Genomic DNA, 27,899 nt, shown 5'->3' with positions numbered 1-27,899 from the left:
AAACCAAACAACGCAGCAACAAACAGAGCAGCAATGGAACTGTTTTAACTCGCGGAGTGTTTATAACCAAACAGATCGTATTTTCTCATTCAATTTAATAAACAGCGATAATTGAACTGTGGTATAATTGCAATAATACACTTGAGGTTCGTGCTATAGTGTGTAATATTGGCACTGCTGTTCTGCAGTCGTAGGCACAAGTCTATAACATTTTGAAGGTGATAACTAACTGTCTGTAGCGTAATCTTAAATATTAATATTAATATATGACTTCTTCCGACACTCCCTGGTGAATATCAAAACCAGTTACAAAGACCATGAATTAGGACAGTGTAGTTGACCTACCAGACTGGTTTAATAAATAATTCTATTATCAGTTCTGCCCTTCTTATCATGTATGCAGTTAAATCATCAACCTTAAATCAGTGCCAAACTGTGTATCAATGCTGTTCTGCTCTGTATCTTCTGGTTTAGTGTACTGTATGTTTGCTGCTGTGTAGGACTGTGTGTAGGAGTGGACAGTGAGTCACTGTTGGTCTGAGGGGTCTGACTGTGGCTCTGTTCACATTATTGCATAGGACTTGAGCCAAGAGGCACCCTCTGTGCCTCAGCTGGAGCTGAACCTGCCTGGACCTACCTGCCTCCTATAAACACAGAGCTCTGTGGACACAGAGGGCCAATTTAGAGGGTTAAGGTGCCTTTTCTGTAGAGCACCAGAAAAAGGCGTTGCTGACATGTTGGCTGTGTGTGTTACATGTTGTTGTAGAAAATGATGTAAAGCAAGAATAGTTTGGTAGTAGAACATCTTTTACATTATTTTACATTGCATTACATTACATTTGGCTGAGGCTTGTGTCCAAAGCGACTTACAATAATGATGTACATATAGTAATATAGAACATAGAAGTTTAAGGTAAAAAACAGGGCCTAAAGGAGGCCAAATGGAAAAGTTGGATAGAGGAGGAAAAGAGGGGAAGAAGGAAATGAGGTTATAAGTTGTTAGTATGTTAAAGGTATTACAAGAGTAACACCAAAACCTGCTGATGATGAATGAAAGCTGTAGTTTACTTCACATCAGCATTTTGGGCAAATTTAGTTTGAAAAGGTTTGAACTGGCACACTATTGAAATAACTCTCCAAACCCCTCAGTCACTTCTCAGTGAAGATGGGACTGTGTTTTTTTTTACGACCTTTTTTCTGTATTTCTTTGGCTGTCTAGGTTCAAACCAGTGGCACATTTTATTTTGTACTTTTCTTTAAGAGAGTTCTAGGAAAGGTTGCTAACATCTGGAGCTTCATAACCTGATTACTGTAGGACATCAGAGTTGGTCAGTAATCTGTTCAACATGTTTACGTGAACGTGAATAATCAGATAATAGGAAAACTCTCCAGGAGTCAGGAAATAATAAACAATAAATAAACAATGATGTAAACGTCATGTTAAGCACACTGCTTTTCAGGCTTTGAGGGTTTACATTCACTGCAAAAGACAAATATTGAGCTAAAATCCAGCTCTCTTTATCAAAGTTCTTAATTTGATTTGTAGAGAGAAAATCACAATAGGCAGTTTACATGACTATTTAAATATTCAGATAACTGTACTGCAGTAATGAATGGATTTCTGAGTGCATATAGATTCACTCAATGTCCCCTGTGGCCTGCGCTATAAGAAAGTATTGATACATTTAAATATTTTTATATAATTACTTTATATACTTTATGTACATGTGTAACAATATCACATTTAGTTAAACACACACAAAAACACAACATGTATGTATTGCTGTATACAGGCTACAATACTATGTAAACATTTCTTATATTAATAAAACACATTTAAAGGTACTTCAACATAAATACAAACGTACATAATAAAATAATACAAATTATAACAGTGATCTAGGACCTTATAAGCACTTAACCATATATCATTTCTTTATTTTATACCAGTTTCTCCCAAATTTAAAGTGGCAGTTACGCCAGCCCACTCATTAGGAGTCCCCTAATCACTATTGATGCCCACTAACATATGCCTCTTCTGATTGGTTTAGATTCACTGGGTTATCAGATCTTCTTGGATAAATGAAAACCTTTATTTAAATCGGATTATATGTGTATGATCATTTGATATTTTTTCACATTTTCTGATTTTTTAAAATTTGATTGATGATAAATTTCCTTTTTTGTACATTATTGCGCTATTCAGCTCTGGGAACAAATAAGAGACCACTTAAAAATTAAACCCCCCTGGAATATAATCAAGAGGAAGATGGAAGATCACAAGCAATCAAAACCTAGTTGTACTGTTGAATTTTTGCACCAGGAGTGGCATAAAGTTATTATCCAAAAGCAGTGTGTAAGACTGGTGGAGGAGAACATGCCAGGGTTGTTCCACCAAATATTGACTGTTAAAACTTTATGAATATGAACTTGTTTTCTTTGCATTATTTGAGGTCTGAAAGTTCTGCATCTTTTTTGTTATTTTTGCCATTTCTCATTTTCTGCAAATAAATGCTCTAAATGACAATATTTTTATTTGGAATTTGGGTATTGAGTGTTTTGTAAAACGTCAGATAACGGCGTGTGGTCTGACTGTATGGGAATAGATTGAGGTATTATTTGTATGCTGTTGCTGTTTAGGGTTGGCCAAGCTTCTGCTGCTGAGAAGGAGCGACTGGTGAAGCTGTTGCATTACGTCAGGTAATGTAAATAGGTCTACAGGGAGTTTATGGTGGTTGGGTCACTTTCGGCTCTTTTTAATGTCTCTTTGGGGTCTCATGGATACACACTGCACACTGTGTTGGGAGCATATGTTAGAGAGAGAGAGGAACACTGATAAGCCCTTGGAACAGTGCCCTCTCAGCACAGAAGTGTCCTCTCAGATTTCTTCTCACGGCTGTTCTAAAAGCGTTCTGTGAAGCACTCATCTTCATTTCTCTGGGGAGGAAAAGTGTACAAATCACCAGGGCTCTAATGTTACAGTTACTTCACGCAGTTTATCACTGGGACTGCAGTTTAAGTTTCTTCGTTCCTTCTTTTTTTGCGTTAAGTATGAATGGCAACGTTTGAATCCTGAGCTTACTGTCAGCAGCTGCTGGATGCTGAACAGCTGAAATGAAGGCAGTTTGTGTGAGTGGTTAGGAGAGTGAATGTAGTAGGATTAAGAAGAATGTGAGTGATTAGGGTTGAAATGGGTGCATGGGTGAATGGGTGCATGTACAGTGGCATGCAAAATTTGGGCAGCTCTCGTCAAAATGTGTACACAGCTTTCGTCCTGTGTAAAGCAAACCTACGCCCTCTTTCTCCCGCTCCCCTGCTGTGAACCACTTATTGCCTATTGTCTTGCTAATGACACAGAGCGACTACACAGACTACCCCCAATACCACAGGGAGGCTCTGTGTCCTACAGATGTAATGTAATATTACCTGCCTGGCAGTGAAAATAAATGTTTTGTTTCATGTTAAGAAACGTAACTTTTATTTTACTGAACTTAAATTTTTTTATATGATTTTTCTTTGACCAAACCTGACTGCATATGTACATACAGATGATTGAAATTACATTACTTTCCTTTCCAAAGTAAATACAGCAATAAAAAATATCTTGTATTATTAATATAAAAGAATGATAGACACTAAATGTCCAATACAACAAGGACACAGGCATAGACATACATAAGACAAGAGACACAAGACAATAGGGCAATAGTGATGGAGAATTAAAGATGGAATAACAGTACCATTGTAAACAGAACCTGTATAAACACTTAGGGAACAAAAACAAAATGCCAGACAAAAAGAGTAATAATTAAATCTGTTTATGAATACTTCTGTTTTTCAAAATGTGACCTCATGATTTCAAATCAACTATACAATACACATACAGTGGCGTGAAAAATATTTCTTGTGTTTTTGCATTTTTGTTATATTTAAATTTTTCAGAATATCAAATAAACTTTAACATCAGACAAATCTAACCTAAATAAATATAAATGATTTCATTTATTAAGGGGAAAAAACTATACAAACTAATCTAGCCCTGTGTGAAAAATAGTTTGCTCTGCCTACCAAAATTACTCAAAAAGGGCATGAACTACTCATCCATGAGGTCAGAAAAGAACCTAGTACATTTAAAGAAGGGCAGGTCTCACTTGCTTCATTTAAGGTCAGTGTTAATGATTTAATAATAAGCTAGAGACTGGTCGAAAATGGCATCCATGGGAGAGTTCCAAGGCAAAAAACACTGCTGACCTAAAAGAACACAATGGCCTGTTTTGCATTTGCCATAAAAATATTTTGATGATCCCCAGGACTATAGGTCAATATTATTTGGACTGACATGACAAAAGTAGTTTCTTTTTTTTCCAGCTCTCTTTAATCAGATTTCTTATTTGGATGTTTAGATTGTACTCTGGTCTAAGAAATCGGAGTGTGCTGTTTACATGACTACTTGAATAATAATTTAACTGCAGTAATCGGATTATGAATGGATTTGTGTATATTTGTGTATTCCCATACTTAGTTTTTCAAAACTATGTATTTGTGTTTATTTAACTGAATTTTCCATTTTATTATTTATATTTGACCCAAATTCAGACACGATTCAGCAGCGAGATTCACTTTATGGACTGTAGGAAAAATATGTAATGAATAAGTTAACTGTAAAAATATAAAGATTTACAAAAAAAACATTTACCATTGGTTTATTATTTTGAAGTTTTTTTTTTAAGCTTGTTAAAAACTATACCATGTTTCCTTTAAGCTAAACAGCTGTAAGAATGTTGAGTATTTTTGGAGGGCTGGTGTCCAGCACAGTTTGTTGATTTTCTTGCTCAAATACAACCAGCTCAACTCATCTGTTAATTGGCAGGTTTAGACAATCAGCAAACTGTGAACAAACCCTGCATCCTTTACTGTATATCCAGCTAGTGTATCAGTCATGCTGTTGGAATACTGCAGTCCTTTTCTGCATGAAGAATGAGCTCTCTGTTTCCTTGCTTTATGTATGTATGGTGTTCTGCGAGAGATGATGGTTTGTGAAGCACATTCCATGACGTAAAGAAAAATCCCCCTATAAAAAAAAATTCTGCGTTGAAAATAGCTCTCTGCTATTTCTGAAGGTTCTTTCTGGCAGCTTCAAAGGGAGCTTTGGCCCCGTTTAGAAGAACTCTGCTCCCCAGAGTCCTCTGCTGAATTTAAAGTACCATACAGTGATGCAGCTTGATGAGAAGCAGCTTCATCCTCTAGGATTGTCTCACCATCTCTGGCAGGATGCCTGTGTCCTCATGTTATATCTTCATACTGCTGCCAATTAGATCTATTTATTTATTGTGTATGTTCAACAGCAAATATACAATATTATATAATATTTATAAGTGTGTGTGTGTGAGAGAGAGAGGGGGTGATTTGTTTCCTCTGTGTTGTCCCTGTGATTTTCACACTATGCTGTCACTTGTGGTGTGTCTGTGTGTGTCTGTGTGTGTCTGTGTGTGTCTGTGTGTGTCTGTGTGTGTCTGTGTGTGTCTGTGTGTGTCTGTGTGTGTCTGTCTGTGTCTGTCTGTGTCTGTCTGTGTCTGTCTGTGTCTGTCTGTGTCTGTCTGTGTCTGTCTGTGTCTGTCTGTGTCTGTGTGTGTGCGCGCGCTGCTTCAGAGAAGTAAGAGCCACGCTGTTGACTCATCGAAAATAAAGATATTTAAGGGAAGAGTGTTATTCTAAGTCTCTTATCTTAAGCTTACGAGTTGTATGTATTTTTATTTGTGTGTGGGTGAGGTGTTTTTTATATTTGCAGGAATATAGACTATAGAGAAGCAGTCATCTGTGTGTGTGGAGTAGGTGGGTGGAGTATGCTGAACATTTACTCAATTATAAGTAACCTTGTTTAGTATAGCCAGAAATCAAGCAGAAGTAAAAGTAGTAAGAAACAGAGTGAACAAAAATATCACATTTAATAAACCACAGTGACACTTCAGTAGTATGTCCAGCATCAGCATAGAAGCTAAAGTCTAGTAGTAGAAGTTCTTCTTATCTTTTTAAAGAGTTTTAGCCTACAATTAATTGATTAGCTTTAATAGTTAGTCAATGGCTGTAGAATGACTTCTCCAAGACCAAGCATCTCAGACTGCCTTCATTGAAATTACAGCACATCATAAAGGATCTGAAACAAAGTGGAACAATTTTTTATCATTGGATATGTCCAGTATATGTTATGTACATTTATTGTATTTTATAACACAACAATTTACGTTTCCATAAAATTACAGTACCAGAACTCAGCTCTGTTTGCTCTGTCTACCATTAAGAGGAATCAAAGCTAACATGGTCCACTTTAAAGTCTGCATTAGACTTACTTACCAGAAAATGTGAAAAATATTTTGTACAGTGTGTCTATAAATGCAACTTTATTTATAACATTATATATATATATATTATAATATTATATAATGATAATATGAAAGTCACCTTTAGTCTATGGTTAGGAGTGGCAAATAGTTATCCGAAAGCAGTGTGTAAGACTGGTGAAGGAGAACATGCCAAGATGCATGAAACCTGTGAATTAAAAACTGGGGTATTCCACCAAATATTTATTTCTGAAATCTTAAAACTTAGAGGTCTGAAAGCTCTGCATTTTTTGTTATTTCAGCTATTTCACATTTTCTGCAAATAAATCCTCTAAATAACAATATTTTTATAAAAATTTGGCAGAATGTGTCTGTATTTAAAAGAATAAAACAACAATGTTCATTTTACTTAAACATATTCCCATAAATAGTAAAATCAGAGAAACTTAGAAACAGAGATTTAGGTCTCTTAATTTTTCCTGAGCTGTACAGTAGGTGTTATGTCATGGCCAGCCACATCACTATACACATCTCTGATTGAGAATGTGTGGGTTGCTAGTTGACTTGCTTTCAAAAAGCAAAAAAATTGATTGATCCTGGTAACCTTTATTTTCCTTTCAAATAGCATCTGACCACATTCGCTCTGCAGTTTACAAATTTCTCTGCTCTGCACAGTGAAGTGCTTAGGCCCCTTTAACCCAACCACAAGTACCCCCTCCCACCCACCCCTTTCCTCCTGCATTCTTTTACTCTGAATATGTGCTTGTAGGTGTGGCTTAATACTACACTCCTTCTCTCCCCTTGAAAATTTTCTTTTTGACATGATACTTCCACAGCTGCCCCTCCCCCATCCTCTGAGCTTTTTTTTTGTTTTCCCCGGCCCCCTCTGACCCCTGTGATTTATTGATATTCCACACCACCCAGCCTGCAGGCCTACTTCCTTCAGGACATTCATGCTCTTCCCATATATCGTAATCTAAACCCTCTCTCTTTGTTTCCTCCCCCCGGTGGATATGGATATATTCATAGATATATTCCAACCACTCAGAGAGAGAGAAATGGTTATGGCATCACTAAGAACTGAACCTGTGATCTTCCAGTGATAAGGTTCATTCAGAGGAGTCCCCAGATAGAGGCATTGTAGTGTTCTGTAGAGTTCTGTGTTATGGAGCTGATTGAGAAGGACTGTATGGCTGTGTCCCAGTTGCATACCTATTAACTAACTAACTAGTGTTTGATATGAAGTTTTCAGTATAAATACAAGTTTCAAAGTTTGAAATTTAAATGTACAAAAATTTCCAAATTACATACACAAAGACAGAACTGGTCACCTTTTAAGCGTGGTTGCAATTGTATTGCAATTGTATTAGTGTGAAATAGGGAATTGGGACGTAGCCTGATATGTTTTTCCCCCAAAAGTTTTTGCCAGTAGCTGCTCCCTTTAGTTTTGCATTGCATTATGGGACGTTTTCCCATAATGCAATGCAAAACTTTAATAAACAGCAGTAAAGGAACTGTGGTATAATCACAATAATACAGTTGAGGTTCGTGCTAAAACGTGTAATATTGGCACTGCTGTGCTGATCTATGACCGCAGCAGAGCTGTGTCAATATTAAATGTTATTGCACTCTTGTGTATTATTGCTTAAGTATACTTATAGTATAGTATTACTATATAGTATTACACAGTTGAGACATGGATAGCTCTTCCTTTCCATTGTGGGGTGAGATCGAAACCATGTTCAAAAATCAAGTGTTTCTGAGCATGTATTGTTGTATATTTAAGTATACGCAACTTTGAAACTTGTATCTACACTACATACTTAATGCTCCAAAAAAAGTACCATAATTATGCAATTTGGGACACAGGCCTTATGTTTATGGATGAGAGGTGTGCAGTTCAGAAAAATATAAAGCAGGCTGATCCCTCTTATCCTGTGTTAGGCGGTGGTGGGGGTCTGCTTCCATAGTCTCCAACCCTCAGTCTGCACCTCTTGAACGTCTGAACTGAGGAGATTGTTTGGACAGTTGCTGCCCCGTGTGCAGGCCCCTCAGCTGGAGGCCTTTTGTCCTGCAGACTGCTCTAGTGCTCTTCCAGACGTGGCAGAAATGGCAGCAGCTCGTTAAAAGCTCAGCCCACCGCAGGCGTGAGTCAACGGCCAGAGTGTTAGCTTCACTTTCCCTTTTTTCCATTCAGCTGCCATCCGAGCCCTGTGGAGAGAGAGAAACCATGAGGCACTCAATAAGAGTTTAGTCATTTATGAAGGCAGTGACAAATGACAAGTCACTGTTTTTTGTGCTTTGGCCATTCGTGTGGACAGCTGTTAAATCTCAGACACACATCTCCTCAGTTCTTTATTTAACAAAGACATCTCTGTCTGAGCCGCAGAGTTACAAGATTTACTTTTCAACCCACTGACTGTAGAGGTGGGTGAGATGGCAAAAGAAGGAAGCTTTAGTTTACAGTTCTTTGGCTTTGGATTCAAATGGAAACCTATAGCTAGTTTTTTGAGAATGAGACCGTACAAGTCTGTTTAAGACACTTTTTAACATACATTATGTATTGTGAGAATTTAGATTTTTTTATGGTTTGTTGAAAACTAATGTCTACAAAATACCAGTGCAGCCAAAAGAAGAATAGAGAGGGCACAACGTAAGAGTTTTTTTTTTTGTTAATTCTTTTTTTTTTATATTTGATTCAAAAATAAGGATATTTCAACTAGTGCTGAGATAGATAAATCATATTTTTGTTGCTGTTTTTGCACCACTCGTTTAAATGTATAGAATTTCTAGAAAATGTCCAGGAACGTAGAGATGCACCAATGAGGAAATTCTGGGCCAATGGCAATGTCAGATTTTTCACATGCAGCTATATATCTACCAATGCCGATATACACTTATAGCGTACAGAGAGATTTGACACCCCGGTATAATTTTAGAAATTAATGCAACTTTTATAAGCCCTGCATTTTAACTTTTAACCAACTTTGGGCAAACAATAAAATGAAAGGTACCTGCTGAAGAATTTGGATTCACATTGATTTAGCTATATTATTGCTTCTTATGTAGATTTTTAAAAACTGGTTAAATAAATCCATGAATGTACCTTGGGGCAAACAGTATTTAGTCAGCCACTGATTCTGCAAGTTTTCCTACTTTAAAAGGTAAGAGAGGTCTGTAATTTTCATAATAGGTACAGTTTAACTAGGAGAGACAAAAGAAGAGAGAAATTTTCAGGAAATCACATTTGTTTATTTTTTTTAAGATTTTATTAGTAAATTATGGTGAAAAATAAGTATTTGGTCAATAACAAAAGTTCAACTCAATACTTTGGCCTCCGTCACTGCCAACAAAAAATACGTTACAAACATTTTACAGGTTTGCACAATCTATAGCTGGTATTTTGGCCCATTCCTTCATTCAATCTCCTCTAGAGCAGTGGTGTTTAGGGAAGACTTTCAACTCCCTCTGCAAATTTTCTATGGGTTTGAGGTTTGGAGGTTGACTAGGCCACTCAAATTTGAAATGCATGATTATGATGATGTGATTTTTAGGATTTTTTTTTCTTATTTTGTCTTCATGGTAAACATTACAGACCTCTCTCATCTTTCTAAGTGGGAGAACTTGCGACATCGCTGGCTGACTAAATACTTTTTGCTCATTGTATTTAAAATGTAGACATAAATATATATTTCCTAAATAATAGGATTTTAAAATAGCATGGCCAGTGTTGGCCTACTGTAGCAGTGTGGTCAGCATCACTAGGTCCTTTTCCGAAATAAAATAAATACATAAGCAAGTATTACTTTAAATATCTAGACATTATAAGATTATCGGCCGATACCAATATAAATCTGATGTCATTGTGCATCACTAATGGAAAGTGTTTTACCTAAGTGTGACCCTTAGTAATAGTTCAGTTGGAACACCAAGTGAGGTCAAACCCTGTCATATGAAAGTTGTACTTTGCTTACATTTGCATATTACTGTTATAGTTTGTGTCCCTATGAAATTTACATCATGCATTTCAGTATAAAATAGCATTTAAATTAGAAAAGGGAATTTAAAATTCTTGAAAATAAACACAATTGATGGTAAAAAAAAAGTAACAAATTATCTACTTTCAGTTAGTATACAGTTAATACAGGAAGTACTATATAGTTTTTATTTTTTAAACAGTTGTTTACAGATTCTTCTAGAAACATTTCCTAGGGAATGCGTCTTGTGATGCAATCATGATAACGCTTATAACATTTATTATATAACCCATTCTTACACTCATACTCTTATAATGGCTGCTACTTGGGGAATTAAGGAGCAGCTGTAACGAAATGCCTGGAGAGGATCTGTAAATGGACTTGGAAACTCGTGTAAAACTTCACCCCTCCGCATGCATCCGTTGCCAAGTCTGGCCTTAGCGGTGCGTGTTTTGTTGCTGCTCCAAAGGTCAGTGACATATGGGTCATATTTCAGCAATCCAGCAATTGCCAAATGGGATAAAAGACACGTCATGCAAAGTTATTCAGTGTGCTGCAGCTGGAAGTGACGTGCTGCGGGTACTGAACTGTATTTCTGATGATGATGATGATGAAAATAATGATGATGATGACGCTTGTGTTTGTGATGGTGATGTTTTTTGGCTGGACCTGATTAAATTATGTTTTGTTTTATGCCCCCCGAACCAATGTGAGAGTAATCTGAGTAATCTCTGATGTTCCCATGGAGTGTTATGTGAGCACTCTAATAAACCAGCCTACTGCTCACATGGGCTCCCGGATCACAAGAATCAGCAAAAGAGTGTAGTGACTCTACTGGAATGTACAACTGTTAATTGCTATTAATAACCACAGGCAGCAGTGTCAGTGGAACTAATTAGAATTTTTTAGTCTTCACTGTGTGTGTGTGTTTGTGTGTGTGTGTGTGCGTGCGCGTGTGTGTGTGTGGCTCTGGATGTGGGCGGAGAGTGTAGAATGTGTGTGAGTGTGTGGAATTCTTGGCTGGACATACTGAAATGCAGCATGGGAGTGTTAGACCACTGTTCATGCAGATTGAGTGTGTACACGCTGCATTTTTCAGTGCTTTAGATAGAAGAGAAATACATGGAGCACGAAAAATCCTATCTACCATGAGAATGACACAACCTAGGTTAGCATGTCTACATTTTGTCACTGTTATTCAAAAACTGTTATACAAAATCTGTGGTAACTTTACAGGAGAAAGAAAAAAAACATTTTTATTTTGGAATGGAATTCAGTGAAGTGAAGTGAAGTATCATAAAATGTTCATTAATTTATCATAAAATGTTCATACATTAAAAAAAAATAGTGTCAGATTCACACTATTTCTAAGTGGGGGAAAAAAGGTGTAAAAGTTGGAAGGTTTTTGTGCAAAAATATATACAGCTCTGGAACAACTTAAGAGACCACTTCAGTGTCTGAATCAGTTTCTCTGATTTTGCTATTTATAGGTAAATGTTTGAGTAAAATTAACATTGTTGTTTTATTCTATAAACTACAGACAACATTTCTCCCAATTTCCGAATAATAATATTGTCAATTAGGGCATTTATTTGCAAAAAAATAAGAAATGGCTGAAATAACAAAAAAGATGCAGAGCTTTCAGATCTTCAGTTCAGCTTGGTTTGTTGGCTTGTGATCATCTTAATCTTGATTATATTACAGAGGTTTTCAATTTGGTAAAATCAAAGGCACTCATAATTTTTAAGTGGTCTCCTAATTTTTTCCAGAGCTGTATAGTTATAGATGCTATATGTACATGTTGTAATTTGCAATATTCTTTTTAGATTTCCTGTAATCAAGCCATAACAATTAAATGGGCATTCCATTTTTTTAAACTAAAACAGCAAACAAAACCCACACTATTTACATTAGTTGAGTTTTTTTTCTATTTATTTATTTATTTTTATTTATTTATTTATTTTTACAGATAATATAAAATCTCTAAAAGAAAGTTACAGAAAAGGAATGTGCTCCTTAGAGCAGCATTATATGACAGTTGTTATGTCCTGTTTCCAGAGTTAGAAAGTGATATTCTCAAAAAGAGCGCACCTATATGCATTTCTGGAGAAGCTGAGAGAAGCAGAACTGAAAGTGAAGGAAGCATGTAGACTGACACAATAGAAGAATATTACTTTACACAAATCTTTTTCCATTGTTTTGACACTGTCCGAAAGTTTGACAGGTTGCAACATGTTAGTCACGGTGCTAACAACCGGGCTTGGGATGGTTGCTCAGGAGTAAGTATTATTGGCCAGTAGCCTGCTGCTATCCCTGGCTAATGCTAATGCTTCTGCACCCAGCCAAATCTGGAACGCTAAGCTATAAATAAATGAAGAACTTTACTCACCCAAGTAAACGTTTTTTCTTTTTTCTTTTTTTTTATAATTACAGCTATGTTTACTTAGCTCTGCAGCTTTGGATATTACCCATCTCTGCTGCTACACCAACTGTCCATGTGATGTTTCAAGTTCAGTGGAGATGCGTGCATTTTGCATCAGTTTAAATAGAAATCGATGTACACCTGAAAATGGAGCTTACATTCTTTCTGTTGTCACCCTTTAACTTCTGAAGTGTCAGTATGCGCTTCCTCCCACACACTGCACATTCTAGAAAGGTCACAGTTCAGTCTTTGCTTCTCTTTGAACACAATGTCTGGTTAACTGACACACAAAGCACTCAGAGTTCTGATTTTCTCTTTTGTTTTTTTCTTCTGTTTCAGAGTTGGAGTAGACCCAGATCAGGACCTTCACCCATGTGGGGACAGCTTCCAGGTCCTACAAGGAGTAAGTACAGCTCCAAATATAATTAAAAAAAGGTTCAGTTTATTTGTTTATCACATATATGGCGAAAAGCGTGAACTTCTGACCTTTCCTTTGTGTCAGACTGAACCATTATTTTGAACATAATAATCTTGCTCTACATCTTTTTTTCTGCACACAAGCTTGCTAGAGAAGCAGACAACTGAAACTTAACCACAAAGACCTTTGCTCTCAAAAAGGTGTTGCTTCCGTTTCCTTTCATCCCATGACTGAGAGCCTTTCCCTCACTGAAATAAGTCTGACCACATCACCTACACCGCATTAAGAAGAGATTGGCTCCCACTCAGAAGTAAAATAATGTTGCTAAGGTAGTTTGTTTAAAAACACATAGCTATTATTCTTAGCTTATATTGTGCACCAAATCTGAACTTAAACTCACAGAGGTTAAGGAACTAGTAAACCAGCTCTTTTTGTAGTGCAGTGAGAGTGTACAAAATGATTATTCTTAGAGATTATTCTTAGATGCAGTCGACGTTGTGTGACACGTAGTTACATTTCTGGGGAGGTGTGTGTATCACGGTATGGTGTAGGTTACATGGCTACGGGCAAGGTACAAGTAGGCAATGGTGTAGGTTCAAGACACAAATATCAATTGGCCTTCAATAATTGGTCATGTTGTGTGAACTGCTGAAAGACAAGTCACACATGCGCCCAGGAGATATTTAGAATGCTTAATATCTGACCTAGTCATCGACTGGGAGTCAAGAATGATGGCTACCTACAGCCAATGAGATTGCATAGAAAGAGGGAACCAAGGCTCCACAACGCATAGCCATGGCCAGAGCTGCATATGGAGAGCCTGACCACTTTCTAATTCACTTGATATATCAGAAAAATTACTGTTAAACGTTGGAGGAAGCTCACAGGTGAGTAAGCATAAAGCTAAAATCTCACTTTAATAAGCTTTTTTAGGTACTTGTGTTCTGTTCTGAATATTCCTTTAATTTTAGAATTTAGAATAAAGAATGTATAATGTTTTACAAAAAATCAATACAAATGTACCTGTATATTTCCGTTGTTCTACAGCAAACAGATTTTAAGCAGTAAAATAAAAGCTATAGCTTTACTGCTACTGTGTGCTGACTGGTTGGTGAGCTACTACAGCTAGATCATGTTTAAAAAGCTTATAACTGCAGTTTATAATCTTTAAAATATGCAGTTCTGCTGTACTGAAAAAGAATTGCATTATTGTGAGTTAAGGACAAAATGAAAAAATGTGTAATTCCTCAGCCTGTGTTACTGATCTATTATGTAGTGTGAAAGCCACAACAGCTGGCAGACTGGCAGGTACAGCTGCCAAAGTCACTGCAGATATGTGGCTGTGTTTGATGTGTTTTGCTTTCTGGCTCTCGTGGCTCAGCTTTTACCAACAGTTACAGTTTTATACATATGCTCGGATCATGTGACACAGCTTCGCAGTCTGTATGTTTTCACTACAGCTCTATGTCAAAATGGATGGAATTATTACTGAAAAGGTAAAAGCGATAGTAAAGCTGTATTTAACAATGTTATGTTGCAAATCATGTGCTCACTGATTATCACAAGCTTACTGTAAAATCTGTACATGTAGTTTCAAATATTGATGTACTGTTATTTTGCCATTTTGTTATTGTTAAAGTGGTCTTAATTTAGTCTCTGAGGACTCTGAAGACTATTAAAAAGTCTAAAAACCTTTATTTAATCTTAAACAAGGTATCTGTGGGTATAGGGGAATTAATTACACCACATTACACCACATTTACTGTCATTTGTAATCTATGTCTTAAGTCCATTCCTGCCACTAAACAAAAAATAATAATCCAGCACATTATTATTAAGTAAACTGCTTTCTCATTATTTTGAGAAAGTAAGTGATTACTTTGAGATAGTAAGTCATTCTTGTAAGATAGTAAGTGATTATTTTGACATATTATCTCATTATTTTGAAATACTAGAAGACTGTACAGAGACAGAAGCAGGTGAGACAAGGACGCAAAATGGATACTATCGTTGAGGACTACTTCAGACGTTAATTCAAAACTCATAAAATATAGGTGCTTTTAGAGGAATCACACAATATCAAAATAAGCCTTCAGACCTTGGAGAGAAGAGATTAATTTAATAACACACACTGGACTTCTATTTTAGTGTGTTGAAGAGTGTGGCTGTGGCTCTGACTGTGCTATATGTTTTGTACAGTAGGCTTTTTTTTTTCCTAAAAGCAAACACACTTACTATCTCAAAATAATGACTTAGTATGTCAAAATATTGAGATAGTATCTTAAAATAATAGCTCAGTATCTCAAAATAATCACTTACGGTCTCAACAAAATGACGTACTTTCTTCAAATAATGAGAGAGCAGTTTATTTATAAAGATAATAAAAACATGTGCTGAATTATTTTTTTAGTAGGCGGGAATGGGCTTCCATAGCAACCCAACTTTGTTTGAATGGGAAAATAAAACTGAGTATATTGTAGCAACCTAACATAACATGCAGTTCTCCCTAACTTAAGATCCTTAATACCTACCCTTCAGAATACGACCACAGTGACGAGCAACATACAGCCTCTGTTGAGCTTGTCAGCAGTAAAACTAAATTTAGAAAGCTGGTTGGAATTACCATAATTCTTAAACCGCTTCTTGTGCTGTTTCCTGTCTCTTCTCTAGGATGGAAGTCAACAGGAGGGCCAGAGCAAGACCAAGCAGGAGAGTGCCTGGCTCTTCAGACTGTGGTACACTTTTGACCACAAGTATCCTTTCAGCATGTTGTCCTGCTCAGGCTGCTCTCCAGGAAACTCTTGGTCATCAGCTCAGCTTTTTTGCTTTTGTCTCTGGAACTTCTTCTTTTACACCACACTAAATCTGTCTGTTCTCATTTTTTTGTGTCTTTTCCTTCCTCTGTCTTTCCGTCGTCGCCTTCTTCTTCTTTTTCTTCCCTCCTGTCTGAGCAAGTCAGTTTAGTGGCATTTGCTTTAGACTCCATCAAACGAGGAGTGAATGAAACCTCCTGACGTCTGCTGCGACGTGACGAAAGGATAAAAAAGAGGGCAGCATGCACTGACAGGATCTGGGAGAGCTGTTCAGGAAGCTGCAGATGAATATCAATGTGGATTTTAGTTAGAGCAGCTGAGTGGGGGCATTTAATCGAGGGAAATGAAAAGGAGTGGGGATAAGAGAAAGGAAGAAAGATGGAGATGATTAGCAACAAAAAAAATCAGGGCTTAGTAAGAAAGTGGTTTGATCATTGAGTGAGTACTTTGGAGACTGAAAGGGAGGCTTTAAGAGACTTCTTCCTCCATTTACTCCTCCTTTTTCTTCATTAACGTCACTTACTTCTCTACATTTACCCCTCTTATATAACCCCTTTCAGTGGAGCAATAAGTTAATGTGATATAGCAATTTTAATACATATAAAAGCATCTAACAGTAGGTGTGCCGGATCTCTCGGCTCGCCGTGTGGGCTTGTCTGTGACGTTTTTAAATTCAAATGAAGCAACAGAACAAAAACTATCAGAAGTTTAAGATTTAATTTTTTTAGTAAACCTCACTGTAATTTAAAGTTCTATAAATGAATAGGATGCACCAGAGGTTAGGTGACAGTGGACACAAACTGTTATCTATCCTGGTCCCTCTCCCTCTTCCCTCTTTTTTTTGTTCCATTTTACAGAGCCTGGTACAGAGTTTAATAATTATAAACAATGTAAAAATCGAGGCAAATTGTGTTTCAGCTGCGCTTTGAGTGGAATCTGCCACTATAATCAATCAATTAACCTTTATTTTAACTCAAGTACTTTGAGGGCAACCCTCATTTTTAATGTAGCCAAGCATTTAAAAAAACAGGGATTGTTTAAGGACAGTTAATAACCACATTGTATCATTGAAAACCAAAATAAAATTCAAAACAACAGTGAATAAAAGAAAAATCAAATAATAATAATAATAATAATAATAAACTTGAGGTTTAATTGCTAAGAAATGAAGGTAAAAAATATAAGAGATCAACAAAACATAAAAATATAAATTGATTATAAATGTAATGTTCCCATATAAAAAAACAGGGTCTCAGGGGGCACTTTCGGTAGGTATTGTTCTCTGCATAATGTGAGCATTCCACAGGACATGCTGATTTGGAGATCCTCTGACCCAGTTGTCTAGCTTTTGTCAAGGTTGCCCATTTTCTTTCACTTGCCCATTTTTCCAACTTTAGCTGCCTAATATATTCCGATCCTTGACAACCACTATTATAACAAGATATCAATATTACTTGCTTTTTTTATATCATACTAATTAAATGTCTAAATTATTATGTTCATCGCTTAAACTGTTTTGATTTGTTGGCACATGGCTCAGAGAGACTACTGATTTCTGAGTTGTGTGTATGACATTCTGTTATCAGTAAAAATGACTAAAGTAGGTCATGGCCGTCTTGAAGCCTGAATTTTGTTTGCGTAAAGAAGACTAATGTATTTTTGTATTTTTTTTATTTATTGATTGCTGTTTAAGCCTGGTCACTTCAGGTAATTAGTATCTTGATTGTACATAGAATTGGGAGAACATGTGGTGAACTCCCTCCAGGTAGGGACTTGAACCCAGAATCCCGGTGCTGGGAGGTGAACATGCTCACCTCTAGGCCACCGTGCCACCCAGATGTGTTCACCTTCTATAACATGTGGCTCACATGCATCTAAGATCACCTCCTGAAGATGCATGAAGTGAATTGACCAGGTGTAAACTGGGTACGGGTACGTGTTTGGTGTCAGACACCCCAAAAAGTCGACAGTTTAGGTTACGGAACTGAACGTTGAAGCTTTGAAGCTACGCATTATAATTCATTCATATCATTTGATCTGTATTATTACTTTTAGAAAACTGCTCTGAGTGAGTAGTTACAGCTGTCTCTGTTGGACTTCTCTAATCTTCAATTAGCAGGTCTGTGCAACAGCCGGGCGAGCTCTTAGCAGCTAAGTGCTTGCTGCTTTGAAAAGTTCACAGCGCCAGAAAAAGGAACAGTACGTTACAGTAGAGCGCGGAGGAGCAGCAGGGTGCAGAGGTGGGCTGCAGTTAAGGTGCAAAGATGATTTTGCAGTAAATGACAGTACCGAGCAAGTGTTCCACACAGGCACATATACGGCTCTGGAAAAAATAAATAAGATACCACTTAAAAATGATGAGTTTCTTTGATTTTACCAAATTAAAAACCTCTAAAATAAAATCAAAAGAAAGATGGATGATCACAAGCCATTAAACCAAGCTGAACTGCTTGAATTTTTTGCACCAGGAGTAAAGGCATAAAGTTATCCAAAAGCAGTGTGTAAGACTGGTGGAGGAGAACGTCCCAATGAAAAATGTGATTAAAAACCAGGGTAATTCCACCAAATATTGATTTCTAAACTCTTAAAACTTTATGAATATGAACTAGTTTTCTTTGCATTATTTGAGGTCTGAAAGCTCTGCATCTTTTTTTATTTTTTTTTTTGCAAATAAATGCTTTAAATTACATTATTTCTATTTGGAATTTGGGAGAAATGTTGTCTGTAGTTTATAAAATAAAACAACACTGTTAATGTTACTTAAACATATACCTTATTATTAGCTAAATCAGAGAAACTGATTCATAAACTGGAGTGGTCTCTTAATTTTATTCAGAGCTGTGCACATTATAAGCTTCCTCTCACTTCTGGCACATCTGGGACCGCACGCTCCCTGGCTGACTCACAGGTACCTGCTGTTAAAAGCATCAGTGTGAGTGTGAGGTAGCATGGGACTTTAGTCATAGTAACATGCTTATTCACATATGAGCTCATGTGCTTTAGGGGATGAAATTTGGTGCAGTTATTTATTAATCTTGTGGGAGCAAGTGGTTGGCTGTGATAAGGCTGGATTTGTGGGTGCGTCTATTGATGCATGCCAAAGGTTCCAGTATTGGCCTGGCAAAGCTGCACGCTGCTTTTTCTATTCGTGTGTTCAGGCAGGGCACCAGAACTCCTGCCGAGGTGTTTTTCAGTGTCAGCAGGTGATCCCCTCCTCAGCCCTGCTTTTATGCTGCACTGTAGACCCATTCAGACGGCTAAAGTTTCACATTGACAGAAATAAACTGTGTATGATCATGCGGCGTGTTCAGGGCCAAACCTCCAACACTACAGCTGTGTTGAAACATACTGCTGTAATCCCCTGAGCTTCTCGTTCACCTGATTGGATCTGACTGCCCGTGGACACGTCATCATTGTCGGGAGAAGGGCTGCACAGGTGTATGAATGTGCTCTAAACCCGTATAGACAAACACTGGACATGAAAAAAGAAGAAAATATATCAGCCATGTGGGAGAAAGTCAGGATTTTATATAAACATAGCCAAGGCTTATCTCGTCTCTATCAAGACATGAAGGAAAGAATTTCCATGACACTCTTCTTTTAGAAATTAGTTGCTGTGTTGTGCCCTGATTGGAGAAAATGCATAAAAAGAGCATTGTAAGTGAAAGAGAACAGAGCTTTTATCCTTTTTTCCCATAGCTGTGAATAGGGCACTGTAATAGTGCAGAAATTACTGAAATTGACATCTAATCTCTAAACTTTTCCCTTTTTCTGTCCTTTTCCCTTTTTTTCCTCAAAGACCTTGAGCAGTTTTTCGATCTGCTTGATTTATATTAAACCCTTTTTTTCTGTCAGCAAACTTGCAATAAACCTTTACTTTTACTTTTGCTCTGAGCCCAATCAAAATCATTTAATACTTGAATATAACAATTAATTTTTTTTTCCATTTTGTCGCGGATTCTTGCTCATGGATTGCTTTAATACATTGTGATTTTTTTGTGGCCAAGCTGACCTATCAACCAAATACAAATACTGTCCAAAAGGTCCAAATACAAATACTTTAAATACTGTTCCTGTAAAAACTGTAAAACTGTAAAAACAGTTCCCCAATCTTTAAAATATAACATGATGGCTTTTTAAATCTTACAAAAGTGTAGTGGAAATTCATTGTTTGTGCTTTTTGCAGTGTAATGCTTTGTGCACGTTTGACACCTGATATCTCTCTGCAAGCATGATTTTTGTACAGTAAGACCCAGTTATATTTGAAAAGCACAGCTGCTAAGCAGAATTCCAGCTGAGTGATGTTATGTGAACCGATGCTTATCTTCATATACAGCAGTCTGTTTCGTTCTGGGACGTTTTTGGAAGCATCTATTTCCAGTAGATCTGTTTTTGGATCTGTAACCTTCCCTGATGTTCCGACGTGCCTTTAGCAGTGCCTGGTTCCAAATACAAGCAAGCCTTTGATACATGTTTACATATTTCCCCATGTGATCACTGTACCGCTCTTTTGATTATTTAAAAAAAATCAAAAAATGTTATTGACAATTATTTCAGAATTGGAATGTTTTCATTACAACTGCAGGCAAAGCTTCCAGCAATATCAGTATCCAGCCGTGTCGGTCCTCCCAGCAGTAAAACAAGGGGTCACTCTATTTAAGCCAGCAGTGTATCTAAATGGCTTTAGCCAGAGTAATATAAGAGCTGTGCTGTGCAAGCACGGTCCAGGAGATCAGCATGTACACTTTTATTAACTGTGATAGCCTTGGTAAGCAGACACTACTCTAAGAGGCACTAAGCCCTTGATTGTGTTGCTGACATGTTTGTTTTGGAGGGCAAAGTGGCTCTGGCTTTAATGAGAGACCTTTAGGAGTATAATTATATAATGGACCATTGGAAGAAATATATAGAGATGGCAGACATTATGTGAAGTGTACATTTAAGATTAGTGTTAAAAGTATTTGGAATCCCTTGTAAAAAAGTTGTGTATTTAAATACAATAATAGTGTACTTGAACTGCATGTGCAGTAATTCTAGTATACTTTTTCTACTTACAAACTTACATTTTCACCTACTTAATCTGTATTTCAGTCTACTTTGAAAAGGTATACTTTATTTGGCTGTTCTGGTTTTATACTGGTGATGTACTTAGTAAAAATATATGCTTAGTATTATATTATGAAACTATGCTTTTTATGACAAAACTTTTACTAAATGAGTCTGAATGAGTCGATATTTCTGCAATAAAACTCTACTTCAGTCAAATTTGCTGAAAAACAATAATTCTGTGTTGACAAATTAAAACTGTGATGTTGAACTTTTATGTGTTAAATTTTTACCTAAAAGTTTACTTTAGTTAATTTAGTGTCTGTAAAAGAACTTAAAAAAAACTTGTAGCAATAAGATATTTTTTTTATTATTCCCCAGTTTTTATACACTCCTCAAAATGAATGTGATGTTAAATCTATATTTTAATCACATTTTTAATATATTTTCAGTGTTCAGTCGGACAGCTTACACAAATATACTTAAATTATATTAAATAGTGGCGAAAATAACATACGACTAGTATACTCAGTATGAATTTAGTGCAAATTTATATAATTTTAATTACAAACAAGTAGTAATTCAGTACAAACTGTTGGTTCCAAAATAACATAACTTAAGTACAGACCTACTTCAGCATAATTTAAGTATACTTCTTTTTCACAAGGGATTCAAATTTAAAAGAGCAATACCTGTGGTCAAACAGCACTCATATCTCTAGCCTTACACTAGCTTTAGTTTACTCCTAGAGCCATACACAATCAAAGGGGTTTTAGGTTGGTAAAATGCAAATCTGACATTAAAATATTAGAGTAATCTTGATTTTCCTCTAATAAAACATGTAGTCATTAAGCAAAAACAAGGCATTACCATAACTACACACCACCACACGACACCATTAGAACTGCGTTATTTAGAGAGTAGATAAATGTGCTTAGCAATCAGAGCCTCAGAGAGTACAAATGGCCTTGCTCTCTCTGGGTGGGGAGATGGCACCTTTTCTCCCTGTTTTTGATTTGACTGCAAAAGTGCTTAGATATCATTTTCTTGCTTTGTCTGGTATAAACGTCCCCCAGTTGATCCATTCATGCTACAAACGCTGCTACAAATGCATTCCTTTGCTATTGCATACCCAATGTAAGCCATTAGAAACAAATCCAATTCTGTCTAATGAGTTTCCTGTTGATTTTACACTTCCAAGAGATTGTGGTGTTGTAGCTAACTAAATTGTTTAAGATATATGTAAATGAGCTTGTTTCTGATTTCCTGTCCTGTGTTTGTACTTATACAAAGATTCAGTCTATATATATATATATATATATATATATATATATATATATATATATATATATATATTTATATTTATATATATATATATATATATATATTTATATTTATATATATATATACCTCTGACCTTGAAATGGGCCCTTTTTAAAGCATACAGCTTTAAAATGGGCCCATTTCAAGGTCAGAGGTATATACTTTGAGCAGGCATTTGGATCTTGATTTTAAAAACAACTAATTAGGCCTCTTACATTTTATTATCTTCAACTTATTGTACGATATATCGCAATAATGACCTCACTATTAACCATTGTATATTTATTGTACATTTGTACTGAGACAGTATATGATTAAAAAAATAAGAATTGTGACATACAACTGATTGATATGCAAAACGACTTTAAAATGTGAAATGCGTTTTTTTTTTTTTTTTTTTAGACTTGTGCAAGTGAACACAGTTTGTATGACTTTTAAAATGTACATACTGTGCTTTAACAAAGTGCTTATTGTACCAGATTTATTCTCCTTAACACTAAGTGCAGTTATCTGAAGCCCATCCTGACTCACAGCGGACCTCCGCTCACCACCACCTTACCAGCCTGCTGTGGCCCTCTGGCCCACTGCCTCACAAGCCCTCAGGCCTACGAGGTAAGAAACGCATACACACACACACACACACACACACACACACACACACACTTAAAAAAATAGTGTAAATTATTTATGGAAACGTGGCTTCATATAATTCCTGGTAATTTTTTTTTTATTATTATTAAATAAATGGGCTTGACTTTTTGACTAGCAAATATCAACTGGAAATTCCCTGACTTTTACTCTTCCTAGCATGCGTGAGTGCAAAACTCAAGCACTGGCTAAAACAGGTAGTTAAAATAGCTGATGTGCATTATTATACTTCAGCTGAAGTGTAATACTTCTGAAACTACAAGTTGAAGGAGCTTAGAGAGAGATGTTGTTTTTTCCAGACCAAATAGTTTTAATGTTAGGGGAAAAAAAATGTTGGTTGCCATCAGCAGTCAAGAGTGTCAGAGAATACAACTGGCCTTGCTCTCTCTGGGTGGGTAGATGGCTCTCTCTTCCCCCTGCATCACTGCTAGTGTGATGTTGGTCAGCACAGGCATCTGTTAGCTGATCTTGCAGTCTTCTGTCATGCGGGTCTTTTTATGTCACCTTTTCCCACCATTTTTGTTTTATATTTAACTGCAAATATGCATATATGGACTAAATGGCTAAACAAAATATACATTTCTTGCTTTGTCCTGTATAAACTTACTTTATTTGTCCCATTAATGCTACAAATTCTCCTACACATTTTATTTTTTAGTGTAGCTATTCAATAAGCTTTACAAAAATTATATTCTGTCTAATGAGTTTCCTGTTGATTCTACGCCTCCAAGAGATGGTTTTGTTGAAGCTAATTGAATCTGGTCTGGTTGGAGACACAGAGAATTTGCCACCATGTTAAGGTTGGCCCAATTATGAAACTATAATTGGTTGTAATGGTCCAGTAACGATTTATGTTAAGCGTTAGTTTCTCATTAGGTGGAATAGGATTTGTGCCAATGGTCAGTAAAGATTCGGGCTGTCAACGTTCTCTTCAAAGAGCTGGTTTGTGGGTGTAGTCAGGATAGATGGACTGGGCAGCCACAACAATAAGCCTGTGTTTCTTTTATCAGGCTTTCAGAGGAAGAACAGATTGATGATTCATCATGTTCTGAAATAGGACATGATGAGGCGCTCATGAAAAAGCATTGTTGGGAGTAAAACAAACAGTATTTGTTTCAGTACTGGTACTTAATTCAATGTGTTGGTGCACAGAATGTAGTGCAGAGGCTTAAGCTTATTCAGAGATTATTCAAATTCCTCCAGTGTCCTCACGGCGCACTCTCGGCTCTACCGGCCTGAAGGAAGTGGCTCTTGGTGTTTTAGCTCCTGAATAGTGAGCTTTAGCCTCCAAAGCTTGACCACCGATGTTATTGTGGCCCTATGAAACCGTTTGAAAGGGGAGAGAGAGGGCCACAAAAGCAGCCGGGCTTTTAAACTGAAGGAAGACGCGCTCTGTGTTCGCCGCGGCACAAAAGAGGCTTTCAGTAATGGCGCTCTGATGAGCGTGGGCCTGCGAGCTATTCCGTTCCAATATCTCAGACACGGAGAACACTGCCATTCACTGTGCCGTCACAGTCTGATTCACTCTGGCAAATTCCCCTATTCATCTCAATGCTGATACTGTAGCTGGGGATGCTTGGCTGATTTCACAAATGTCTCACAGTCCCCCATTGTGCTTCTGCGGCACAATGAGCCAAATGTCCTGCTGGGCCACGTCTCCCCTGTCTCCCAAGACCTCGTGCCCCCCATCCGCCTTTATTACAGGAGAGGACCGAGCTCTGAGTGAACAAAAGCAAAGACAAATGGCTGCCATTACTGAGAAAGTAACATCTTAACCCTCAGAGCATTAGAACGAACATTAGAACCTGTCAAAGGTTCAGTAGGATTAGAGTGTGTGTGCGCGTGTGTGTGTGTGTGTCATATTTTCCAGCTTCTCGTCTTTTTATTATCCAAAAATGTTTAAAAAGAGTCAAAAGTTGCTGACTCACACACTCCCTGTGCAATAGCATGTCACGGCCTTTAATACACAGTCGTTTCAGGCTGTCGTTCACTTCCTCTTAAAAGCAGTGGTTCAGCAAAAAAATAATGCATGCTCGCATATTTTACCACACCAAAGGCTGTTGCTCAGACCACATGTTTATTGTCTAAAGTTTGCTTCTCTAATTCAGCATTGAAGTTATGAAGGTACTAATGCTGACAGGTAGAGCAAGGCCGGGTGGTGTACACAGTTGTTAATTTTTGTGTACAGCACCAAAAATGTCACAAATGTCACAACTTACCCACAAGTTTTAGGTACATTGTATCACTATTTTTGGAGTTTTCAACCTAAATACAAAAAGAAATGTCTGCATCTGAATAATGAACATTTATTATGAAAAATAATACATGAATTAGGACAGCAAATATCAGCATAATAACACAGAAATGTTTTTTTTTTTTCTTCATATATATACAGCTTTGGAAAAAATTCTTCTGTTTCTGAATCAGTTTCTCTGATTTTGCTATTTATAGGTATATGTTTGAGTAAAATAAACATTGTTGTTTTATTCTATAAACTACAGACAACATTTCTCCCAAATTCCAAATGAAAATATTGTCATTTAGAGCATTTATTTGCAGAAATTGAGAAATGGCTAAAATTTCAGATCTCAAATAATGCAAAGAAAACATGTTGATATTCATAAAGAGGTCAGAAATCAATATTTTGTAACAATAAGTTAACTAACCCCACAGTGTGGAAGCTGGAGTTACTGATTTACACTCCTAAAATAGTTCTAATATTTCTATCAGACTAAACTCCTTTCAAAAACAGTCCTTCTCACTGACAGTCCTCTATCCAGTATTATGCTTCATTCATTGTCTGAATTTCTCTAAAGATTTCAGGAAACACTGGATGTTGTGCTGGATGTTACGTAATAAAAAGCTTTAGCTTGTTTTATCCTGCTTTACATGCAGTAATCCCTTTAGTGACATGCTGTACTTTTATCCTTCCAGCATTTGACCTGTCAAAATGGCTAACCAAATCCTGAGACACATCAGTCCTATGATAGCATCAGTGCTCTGTTAAAGTCTGACATAATCCTTCCAGGTTTAATCATCACTGGCAACAGTATTTTGTATTTTCTTACTGTTTCTCACTGAAGTTTATTTGATAAAGCCGAGAAATGCTGTCAAACACGCAGATTCTAAACTTTCAGTTTTGTTCATTAGTAGAAAAGCAGATGTTTTGTAAGTATTTGACATTACAACAGATTGGGAGAAAAAAACAAGCCATTGTAACGAATAACTATATTTTAAGCATTCAATCTAAAATATAATTAATATGTGCTTTATTTATTTTGTACTAAAAATCAAGCTAGTTATATGATGAACATTTTGATCATTTATTTGATTAAAATTGTTAAAATTGTGGGAACAAATCTGTAGTAGCATAATATTCACTTTTAAAGGAGCTAGTTTTATCTTGATCTCTAACTCAGCACAGCTTCATTCAGTAAATAAGGTGAGATGAATGAACACACGTTCACACACTGTCCTGTGATGCTCTCAGGATGTTGAGTATATGTTACTTAGGGACTTGCTGAGTTAAGAAGAAGTGAAGGACAAAATAAAGTGATGTAAGGAACCTTACACAGCTTTGACACGTCACCATGGGGGTTATATTTGAGTTGGAGGTGTAAACTGCAGGATGCTGGTTCTCCAGGAGCACGGTTGCTGACCTCTGGCTTAGCTGGTCTACAAGCGTGATGAACCTGACCAAGCAAAAGCTGCGTCAGCCTGGCCCGCATCACCAGACTGTTGGTTCAGAATGATCTGTAGGATCAGCAAGACCAAGCTCTTAGACCAGCATGTTCGGCAAAGTTATGCAGCTTTAGAATCTGTTTATGCATTATGTACTAGGCTTTAACATTTTTTTTGAAAGGCTCCATACAGAACAGCCACTAAAGACAGTAGTGGACAGTTGTGACTTTCTGGCCCAATCCCATTTCTCATTTGTACCCCTAGCCCCTGTTTTGGAGTGTCAACCAAGTTACATGGGAAAGTGGTTAATCCTCTCACTTATATACATTTAGAAGCAATAATCGGACAACGCCATCAAAACAAAATTTAAATAAATAAACCTTTATTATCAGACATTATTTCCTACACATTGCTGCATACCCTACGCCAGAGGTCACTAATGGGTGGACTGCGGTCCGGGTCCGGACCCAAACGTTGTCCAATGCGGACCCAAACCTACTGAAAAGGATTTAATTGTATACGTGCATTGCAGCGCAGTAAACTCACAGACCAATCACGTGTGGGGTAAGATCAACAAATGCTCTCCTCAGTCAATCAGATCTGTAAGGAAAAAAATAAAAAATAAACACACCGCTCCTCATTCGGTATCGAATCCGTGTTGTAAGGGTCGCGCCGCTGCTCCGGCTGTTGAATTGGGACGCGGCCGTGAAAAAACGCCTCTATAAGGAGATAGGGAGCCCAAAAACTGGCGGAAAAACAAAAACAGGTGAAAACTAAAGTCAGCGTGACAGAGAGACAGGTGAGAAATGTAGGTTTAGCAAAATCTGGCCAGAGAAGCATTTTATACTATTATTATATATTTTTTCATCATAGTTCAAACAACCTTACAGGATATAGCACTGAATCATAACACAAGTTAAAAATCGGTCCGGACCTTGTCTAAATTGTCAAAATTTTCTCTAACTGGACCATAATAAATTCTAATTAAATACCCCTGCCCTACGCCTTAGCCTATGCCACAAGGCAAATTTAGAATTTTTGCATTAAACCTACGTCGTAGCCTACATGTGCCCTACGCACCACTGCGTAGCCTATGCTGTAGCCTACGGCATCAGGAACATTTAAAATTCTGTATAGAACCTATGCTGTAGCCTACGTATAGCTGCATACCCAACGTCATAGCCTAACGTGCATATCCCCAGACATGTAACGACACGTTGCACAACACGGAAA

General features: G+C 36.9%; 1 protein-coding gene across 1 annotated transcript in view; it reads left to right on the top strand.

The window, feature by feature from the left end:
- The window catches only part of slc9a7 (solute carrier family 9 member 7), a 75,052-nt gene that overhangs the window by 42,024 nt on the left and 5,129 nt on the right, over positions 1–27,899 (top strand). The window contains exons 13-16 of the mRNA XM_022675805.2: positions 2,641–2,700; positions 13,077–13,140; positions 15,826–15,908; positions 22,844–22,949. Coding sequence (XP_022531526.2) covers positions 2,641–2,700; positions 13,077–13,140; positions 15,826–15,908; positions 22,844–22,949 — 313 coding nt within the window. The remainder of the gene's footprint in view (positions 1–2,640; positions 2,701–13,076; positions 13,141–15,825; positions 15,909–22,843; positions 22,950–27,899) is intronic.

The sequence above is a fragment of the Astyanax mexicanus genome, chromosome 5 (genome assembly GCF_023375975.1).
Source record: "Astyanax mexicanus isolate ESR-SI-001 chromosome 5, AstMex3_surface, whole genome shotgun sequence".
Taxonomy (NCBI): domain Eukaryota; kingdom Metazoa; phylum Chordata; class Actinopteri; order Characiformes; family Acestrorhamphidae; genus Astyanax; species Astyanax mexicanus.
Note: the sequence above shows the minus strand (reverse complement) of the source record. Positions and strands in the feature narration are given on the sequence as shown.